This window comes from Notothenia coriiceps, unplaced genomic scaffold (genome assembly GCF_000735185.1).
Source record: "Notothenia coriiceps isolate Sejong01 unplaced genomic scaffold, NC01 NC01_scaffold00016202, whole genome shotgun sequence".
Lineage (NCBI taxonomy): Eukaryota > Metazoa > Chordata > Actinopteri > Perciformes > Nototheniidae > Notothenia > Notothenia coriiceps.
The window spans coordinates 9930-19515 of record NW_011348903.1 but is presented as its reverse complement, the minus strand read 5'-3'; the positions used below and the strand labels follow the sequence as shown (position 1 = coordinate 19515).

The 9586-nt window shown below is 39.4% G+C and overlaps 2 protein-coding genes across 2 annotated transcripts; both read left to right on the top strand.

Moving 5' to 3' along the window:
* Nucleotides 1-944: 944 nt before the first annotated feature.
* On the top strand, nt 945-2779 carry LOC104949437 (NXPE family member 3-like). Its single transcript, XM_010775796.1, has 3 exons — nt 945-1050; nt 1377-1583; nt 1654-2779. The coding sequence occupies exons 1-3, from the start codon at nt 945-947 to the stop codon at nt 2202-2204; spliced, it is 864 nt and encodes a 287-aa protein (XP_010774098.1). The 3' UTR covers nt 2205-2779.
* Nucleotides 2780-5995: 3216 nt separating this feature from the next.
* Nucleotides 5996-8712, top strand: LOC104949436 (uncharacterized; the record flags this gene model as incomplete). The annotated part of the gene is made up of 8 exons (XM_010775794.1): nt 5996-6077; nt 6153-6211; nt 6293-6353; nt 6833-6987; nt 7061-7125; nt 7222-7315; nt 7648-7902; nt 8419-8712. Coding segments are annotated over exons 1-8 (1015 nt in total), but the record flags the coding sequence as incomplete, so codon positions are not given.
* Between the last annotated feature and the right edge of the window lie 874 nt (nt 8713-9586).

The window sequence follows — 9586 nt, the reverse complement described above, 5'->3', positions numbered from 1 at the left end:
GTCTGTGTGAGAGGGGGCGGGGCAGTTTACACACACGCAGCTGCTACATGCAGCGACACACTGCGGAGATGGCGGAGAGAACGCGCTCCGAGGTGTGGTTAAACTTTACCCGTCTCGATGTGGACAATGCTCGTTGCCAAAAGTGCAATAAGAGTTTAGCATGTAGGGGCGGTAACACGAGCAATTTATCTAAACATTTAGCAAAAGTGCTCCACATCCAGACGGAGAAATGCATCGTTTTCGACTGTCTTTCAAGTAGCTCTGTTGCCCCATCCACGAGTAACGTTTCCACGTCAGGTGTTATGTATGCTAGCAGCAACACACGGAGTTAACTACATTATACAAACATGTGTTAATGATTAGAGGTAACTTGAGTTATTTATTTAGTTAAAGTGTCAGCTATTCTGTTTACAATTCTGTCATCAGATTATTTAATAAGATTAGTTTAACCATTATTGTTTCTTTTGATGTGAAATATTATGTATTTAATTTAAATAAAAAGCAATGCTAGTTTCGTTCTCAATTTGTTTAGTTAGTTTACCTTCTTTTTTTCTCCAAAATAACTGATAAGAGTACCGTTAAAGGACCGGATCGATAAGCGGTATTGATAAAAGTAGTAGTACCGTTAAAACCTTAACGATACCCATCCCTATGTGGATGTCAGTTTTAAACACATTCTGAGGCTGCCGTGCCTATGTTTTTGTTTTCACTACTAATTTATGCTTATGTTCTATTAGTGCATTAAAAAATCATTAATGAAGTTTCAGCTCAGACCCCACGCTTAATATGTCTCCCCCTGGCCCACCTACATTTCTCCAGGCCCACCCACACAATAATTCCTGGCTACGCCACTGAGTGCAACACAATAAACCTGAAAAACAGAAAAGATAGTGCAAGTAAATACCAAAAGAAAAATAGTGCAAGCACATGCATTTGGGATATTAATGTTTATTGTAGTATTGTGTGTGCTTTTCTTCAGTCGTGTCAACTTGAAAGTCTGCATTCCGGCTTCAGGACCTGCCGGTGTCACTGTTTTACCAAAAAAGGAAGGTAAGGAATGCATTTATCACTGAATTCAATATCTAATGTGCTACATGTACAGATGACGAAAGTATAGGGGCAGGAAAAGAAAAAAAAACTCTTTCTTCTGGGGATCATTCTCCAGTTCAGAGATGTATTTAACAGGCCAATTTGACAGGAGCAAAGGGAGCATGCAGCTCTCAGCTCAAACTTTGTCAACACAGCCCAGCTGTTGCAGTGTCTCTCAGGAGTGAGGCCATAACATGTTCATACATTCACTTTATACTTTGATTTGGTTAAGGTGGAGAGTAACAAATGTAAAACAACCCTCCTATTATCCTTTAACTTTCTCTCAGGTCAACCAGAGGTGGAGAGCAGCATTGTGAACTTTCAAGCCTCTGGCTATTACTACCAGGGTTTATGGCGAGCACTAGATGGCACCAAAGTTCGCCAATTCACCGGTGCATCTGCCATCACTCAGTGTCTAAAAGGCAAAGTGGTCCACCTGTATGGAGACTCTACCATCAGGCAGTGGTTTGAGTTCCTCAACGCAGCACTACCAGGTAACTAATCAATAAAACAGTTTCATTACGTTCACACTGCATCTTAATCTGTTTCCTCTGATACCTTTAGATCTTAAGGAGTTTAACCTGGGCAGCTCGAGGCAAACTGGACCTTTCCTGGCCTTAGACTACGAAAACAAAATCATGGTGACTTTCCGCCTCCATGGTCCTCCTCTCCGTTTTATCGGCTCGATGAAAGACATTCGTTACATTGCCAATGAACTAGATGACTTGATCGGGGTTCCCAACACTGTTGTCGTTTTTGGCATCTGGGCTCACTTTGGTTCTTTCCCCATCGAGGTGTACATCCGGCGGCTACAAAGGATCCGCAGGGCGGTGGTGCGGCTGTTGGGCAGGGCTCCAAAAACGGTGATCATCATCAGGACTGCAAACCCCAAAGCTTTGTTGCTTGATGTGGCGATAAACAACAGCGACTGGTTCTCAGTGCAGTGTGATAAGGTGCTAAGAGCCATATTTAAAGGACTGAATGTTCATCTGATTGATGCCTGGGAGATGGTCCTTGCTCACCACCTGCCAAACAACCTGCACCCACAACCTCCTATTATTAAGAATATGATGGATGTTCTCTTCTCCTACACATGTCCTCAAAAGGGCGGCTAGATAATAATAATATATAATTTATTTATCAGGCACTTATTCAACAATTACGCCAATTGTAGTGTATATTATATTCTTTGCAAGCTCTTGCGGGAAACATAAAATGAGGTCGTGGACCAATTTTGGCCCCGCAGGCCTTGAAGTTGAGAGGTATAACAAATTATAATACCAGCCTTAATATTAAATTACATCCAACTTAACTTCAAAGTCATACTGTATATTCATAAAAATATACCTCAGAAGATTTGAATGTGTTTTTTAAGGAACAGTAACCGGTTATTTTGATGATGGTAGGATGTTTATCAAAGTATTGGTGTAACACTGTTAATGTATTACACATACTAAACAATTAGTTTGATTTGATTTGTTGGTGTTTTTGTTCCCATTAAACACATTGTTTGACTTTTACTTCTTCATTTTCTTATTAATAATGGATTTAGATTCTGAGCCTTTAGTTTTTCATTTTGTTTTGTCTGTATTCGTCCTGTCTCAGTCCTGTCCCCTTTTTTCTGTTCTGTTTGTTTCTAACATTTTTTTTAAAAGTTCAATAAACAAATTGTAAAAAAATAAATAAAAAAGATGCTGTTTTGTCAGAATGACGAGTATTGTATGAATGTTTACTGTTTTGTGCTTTTAGTTGTGGGTTGATAAGTATGAGTTATTTTTTTTTGCCAAACCCTAAAAGGGTTATAATGGGTTGAGATTAATTCACACAACAAAATACTTAAAACGAAAAAGGAATAAGGAACTGCCCCATAGACTTTATTTAGTAAATGGGATGGGATGTGTTGCCAACAGCCATGCAATTGTTCTGAATGAATTGTATTGCAGAGCGACCTAAATCTAAGAAATAACAAATACTTGTGGGCAAAACTTCTTTTTTACACGATAAACTGTTGTGTTGTTTCAAAGATTATCAATTTGAATAGAGGTGCCACATCATTTGTGATCCACCACAACCAGCCATACGGGTATTTACATTAAGTAAGTAAAGTTTATTTATAAAGTGCTTTTCACAGACAAAGTCACAAAGTGCTTGACAAAACAATAAGACATCAACATAGGAGGCGTACAATGATCAATGAACACATAAGCCACATGTTAAGAAGTCATAAAAGCAACCAGAACATAATTAAGACACAATAAAAACACAAAACAAAACTTACAAACAAAATTTAAAACAAGCAAATTAAAAACATAGTATAAAATGGAATAAAATCAAGCACACCGGTTACCCAAACGCCAGCCCAAACAGGAATGTCTTTAAAATAGTTTAAAAGAGTCAACAGTGTCCGCAGACCGTAGATGAGCAGGCAGAGCATTCCATAGTTTAGGAGCCACAGCTGCGAACGCTCGATCACCGCGGGTCTTAAGGTGGGTACGAGGGACAGACAGTACATTTTGCCTGTGAGACCTGAGTGGGCGGGCTGATGTATAAGGATGAATTAAGTCGGCCACATAAGCAGGAGTCTGACCGTGCAAAGCTCTGTAGTTGAGAGTGAGGATTTTGAACTTAATCCTATAAACTACAGGGAGCGAGTGAAGTGATCTGAGTATCGGGGTAATGTGGGTCCGTTTGTTTGACCGGGAGAGAAGTCTTGCAGCTGCATTCTGGACTGACTGCAGACGACCAAGGGCAGACAAGCTGAGAGAGGAGAACAACGCGTTGCAGTAATCAATGCGAGATGAAATAAATGCATGGATAATAATTTCTAGGTCGGGTGTTGAAACTACAGATCTCAGTTTGCTAATATTTCGTAGGTGGAAGAAACAGGATCTCGTCAGTTGCTTAACATGGGTATCAAACGATGCAGATTGGTCAAATATTACCCCTAAGTTGCGTAGTTTGGAGTTGGCAGCAGAGGAATATGGTCCAAGACTTTTCAGAATCAAGGGCGTAATCATTTCTGGTGCAACAACCAGAACCTCGGTCTTATCAGCATTGAGATGTAAGAAGTTATCTGCCGTCCAGTCCTTAATAGCACTAAGACATTATAAGAGTCTAGATATCCTAAAAGCCTCACTAGGTTTGAATGAAATGTGGAGCTGGATATCGTCCGCGTATAAGTGATAATGTTAAAACTGTTTATGATCTGCATGTCATAAGGGTAGCAAATATAGGGAGAATAACAGAGGCCCCAAGACCGAGCCCTGCGGTACACCACAGGACAGTGGAGAGGAGTCTGACACATAGTCTCCAATCGAGACGGTGAAACTTCTGTCGGCAAGATATGATGCAAACCAGTCTAATGCTATGCCAGATATGCCCACCCAGTCACGTAACCTCTTGATCAGGATGGTGGTCTACAGTGTCAAACGCAGAACTTAGGTCAAGAAGTACTAACACTCACAATCACCCACATCAGAAGCCATCAGGATGTCGTTAGAAACCCTCAGGAGAGCCGTTCCAGTGGAGGGCCTGGTATTTCAATTTTCTGTTTGTGGTTTGAACAAAATAACAAACGAACAGAAGTACACCGGCTGAAATGACAACGGAAATGCTGAAAAAAGCAGTATATCGCTTAACTTCCAGCTCTAGGAGAGGGGGGTTCCTACGAATCCAAATTCCATTGAATTTGGGACATCGTGTAACGCATTATTAAAAACAGAATACAAAGATTCGCAAATTCTTTCCGACCTATATTCAATTGAATACGCTACAAAGACAAGATATTTATTGTTCAAACTGATAAACTCAATTTATCAAGTTTTTGTGCAAATATTCACTCATTTTGAATTCGATGCCTGCAACATGTTCCAAAAAAAGCTGGGGCATGTATACTACTGTGTTGCATCACCTTTCCTTTTAACAACTGCAGTAACTCACGGGAGGCTTCTTGAGAGCATGGAGGATTTGATTTAGTTTCTGGCGGAACAGAACTGTGGCCATTTCCCAATCTCGAGGATTCTGGCTTCCAAGACAATATTTCAAGGATGCTACGTCATCGAGTGCCGCCGAAAGACTGTTCCAATCTCCAGCATACTTGGAATTCCACCGAGGCCGCGTCCTTGGTTTGGGGGAAATTTCGAGGCTGCACATGGGTAGACTTTGCGTCCTTAAAATCCCCACAATGCTTTGCGCACCCTAATACCAGACTGTAGACTGTTTTAAGTAAAAGTACTGCATCAAGATTGGTACCTAAGTAAAAGTATATAATAAGGATAATGTACTTAAAGTATTTGGAGTAAAGAACTCTAAAAATATGTTTATATTTTAAAGCAAAAGCAGCAAATCGTCACATTTAAGAAGCTGGAACTGTGAAATATGTTTTAACAGAAACACTTCTTAGCAGAATTGCTCCCAATTAATTTCCTTTTATCACACTCATGGTTTAGTTAGTTTGATATAATTTGTGAGGGTTTAATCTATACCGAATAATCATGTTTTAATAGTTTTGGCTAAGTATTGTGTGACAAAATCTGTAATCTGTAAAGTAAATAGTAAATAAATCGTACATAAAGTAGTAAAGGAGTACGACATTAGCTTCCAAAACGTAGTAGAGCAGAAGTATATAGTAATATTTTATGAGAATACTCAAGTAAAGTACAAGTATCTCAAATGCCATTTTAGTTTAATACATACAGTTAAGCTCACACACACGGATGGATTTAAGAGTCAATTATTACATTTGTATTTTTCTTAGTTCTGTTTATATCTTAATATCAATTACAAACACTCACTGCAGACTTGAGTTTCCCATGAAATCTCCTAAATAACAATTTAAAAAAAGTATAAAATTGCATTAAACGCTGAAAAGTACGACACGTGATCAGGTGCGTGAAGGCAGCACACACCTGCCACTTATTAGGAGTCCAAAAAAGCCTCGACTCTGAGAAACACAAAATGCTCTTCTTTGCTGGAATAACACAGAAAATGTAAGATATAAATACGTTAATATTCAGTATTATCTGACTCAAAATCAGATAATTAATCCGCGTTTGTGTTTCCAGGAACTCTTTAGAGTTTTCCTTCATCTTTTTCATCCTGGTGCCTCACACCATAATGTTTGGTGAGTAGCACACATGTTACGCAGTGGAAATAATCCAGGTTTTGTTGCATTTTGGAGATACTTTGAGTGGTTTTCCTGCAGGACGGTGCCATGATATGTCCTTTTCGATCTGCTGGATGGACACCAACCATGTCCTGGAAAGGTGAGCGCGAGGAAAGCACGTTTTTTAGTCGTGTGCACGTGCAGTCTTCGTTACAGATTAAAGAGACTGTGTGCTAATCGGCAAATCTGGATATATAGTAAAAAATTAACATATCATATATTAATGGTTAAATCGGCATTAATAAATTCAATGTTACTCCAATATTTGTTTCCTATAGTATTGTATTTACGTAGTATTGTTTTTACTTCTTCTCCAATACAATAACCAGTTAGTTTTATATATATTAAAAACTCATGCATTGTACTAATATACTCGGTATTTTCACCAATACTCATGTATTTAATAGTGGTAAAGACAGGATCATATCATATTTTATAATAATATATTGTATGATATTTGCCTCTGAAATGTAGTTCAGTAGAAGTGTAAATAAGCTTTAAATGGAAATACTCAAATTAATACTTGTGTACATATAATCAATAGGGTATCATTAAACATGCATTTTTCCATCTTTTCAGGCAGGATGTGAACGTATGGCTGAATGACACCGCATTAGGAAACATCAGGAAGGAGGGGAAGGTCACCTCTCTGATGGTGCCTCCAGGTGTTGAAAACAAGCTCACCCTTCAGTATGGCGACAACGTTGAGGCATGGACTTTAAGAATTAGCCCACGTAAGTATCTTTTAAAATATCCTAGCATACTAAAAATCACTAGTTTTTAAAATGTAAATGTGTTTATCTTTAGGGACAAGGTTCACTGAGATCAGAGGCCGTCAGAAACCCCAAGAGAAACCAACAAGTGCCACAAAGGTACTTATGATATATCAAAAATACAATATTATACATTATATATGTTAGATTCTGAACACAGTCCAGCTCACTCTTGCTAACTTGTTCTTTCTTCAGGGGTTCTTGGAGATTCTGAGCCCCACTGAAGTGTTTGCATGTGAGAATAGCACATTATTCTTATACCAGGACGACCACTTCTTCCTTGCAATTGGTGAGATTGTCTTTTTGTTTATTCAGTTATTTATTGTATTTAATTGTCAACCAGACCTCCATTTTTAAAGAGGCCCTGATATGCTTATTTTCAGGTGTATATCAGTATGTAGTGTCTCTACTGTGACATGTCTCCATTATTTAATGGGTTTATTAACACTGCTTTAAATTGCCTATGCCTTTGTTTGACTCAAACTACATTTTATGCCTTTGTTTAACTCCAACTGCATTTCCGTATTGAGGATAAGTTTCACGATGTTTATGGGTCTATTTACACTGCTTTAAATGTACTATGCCTTTGTTTGACTGCAACTACACTTCTGCTCATCCCAGGCCACACTATGCGTTTCCCCATCCAACTGGAGTCCAGGAGTCCCTCCATGTTGCTGGTTTCCTGGGTGGAGAACCCTCCATCATCATCATCCAGTCTCACTGTGAATCTTTACCACAGTGAGCTGGGTTCATATAAAACTCTCAGCATGGACACAACCACAGACAACCATTACCGCTTCACAGCTCTGGAGTCCTGCAGCAACTACGTGGCCTGTGTGGAGACTCAGACCCTCACCTGCCTTTCTACTATCACCGGTATGTACTCAGAGGACGGAGAAGTACTCAGGTCTTGTACTTGAGTAAAAGTAGAAGGACTCTGATCTTGTACTTGAGTCGAGAAGTACCAGAGTGTAGGAATACTCTGTTACAGTAAAAGTCCTGCATTCAAAATGTTCCTCAAGTAAAAGTAGAAAAGTATTCTCATCAAAATATACTTAAAGTACCAAAAGTAAAAGTACTCATTGCACAAATTGCATTAATGTTAATTAGCATTGTAGCCTATGCAAACAATGCAGTTAAAACATTTGCTTTGTTGATTTGGAGTGTATTTGGGGGCTATTGAGAATGTTCAATCCATTTCTTGCATTTTTAGGATCTAAAATGGCAGTTTTTACCAGAAAGTGGCCATATTTGTACTCTCAGTGGACTGATGTTGAGTCGATTTTGAAGTGTTAGACTACGCTTTATAATTTGTATTGGATAGATAGCTTATATTTTTAAAATTATAACCTAAAGAATCAAAAACGCCTAACCGTTTCTGTTTCCCACCAGACCCAGACACTCCCAGAGACTTCAAGGTGACGTTGTTTAATGGCAGCAGCATGTCGTTGGCCTGGGATTGTCCTGGAAACAACAAGTTGTCCTCCTTCCTGCTCACCACCTTCCACCTGGACGGTTTGAACCACGTCACGGAGGAAGTGCTGTCGCTGCACAACAAAAACGACTTTGTGTTCATGTTGTTGAATCTGCAGCCGTGCGGGAGGGTCAGGTTCGGCTTTCAGACCGTTTGCCAGAAAGGGATCGAGTCCCGCTACAGCAAGATGGTCCTGAACGATGGAAACTCTGGTGAGACCTGCACCAAATGGGCTCATTAGACACCACACAACAACATGCATACGCTGGATATAGTCAGAGGTGGGAAGTATTGGAGTACAAATACTTTGTTACTGTACATAAGCACATTTTTCTGGTATCAGTACTTTACTCCACTACTTATTTTTCTGTTGACTTTTTACTTCTTACATTTTGAACACAAATACCAGAGGCCTGTACTACGAAGCCGGTTCAACCTAACCTGGATATGTTTGAGTTAGCCCGTTGGCCTAATGCAAAACATACGCGCTCTCGCTAAACGGTCCTCTGACGCTGGTTATCAAGTGGATCGCTCAAGCCAGCCGTGTCCTATCTAGTTAGGTGCACGTTCACATGAAAGGGGTGGTATTTGGAGCATTCGACCAATCACAAACATGGAGAAGCGTACTGACAGCGCAGCGTCATACTTCCTGAATGAAAAGGGAACTATAATATTAGACAAATATGAAGAAGTTAAACTTTAAACATCCATGACTTAAACACTTTATCCAGGATCAAAGCCACATAGCTGCACCTGCAAGGTGAATACAGCTGGTAACAGAAAACGTGTTTTTGAATGCGTACATTAACAGGTTTATGATATCACTGCCCCGTCTAAGACACGATCTGACTTTAATTACATTTGACTCGAGTGTTTCGTCAACTTAATGTGTTGCTTCAAATAATCACTTCTGCATACAGTATGTGACACTGTGAGTGTTGCACGGCCAGATACGGCTCAGCTGACTCAGATAAGGAAATGATACATTATGATGTGATATGCCGCGGACTGTACTTAATGTTACTCTGATCCGGTTACTTATGTTGTGGCAGATATTATAAGTAAGCTTTCTTAACGCTAATGTTA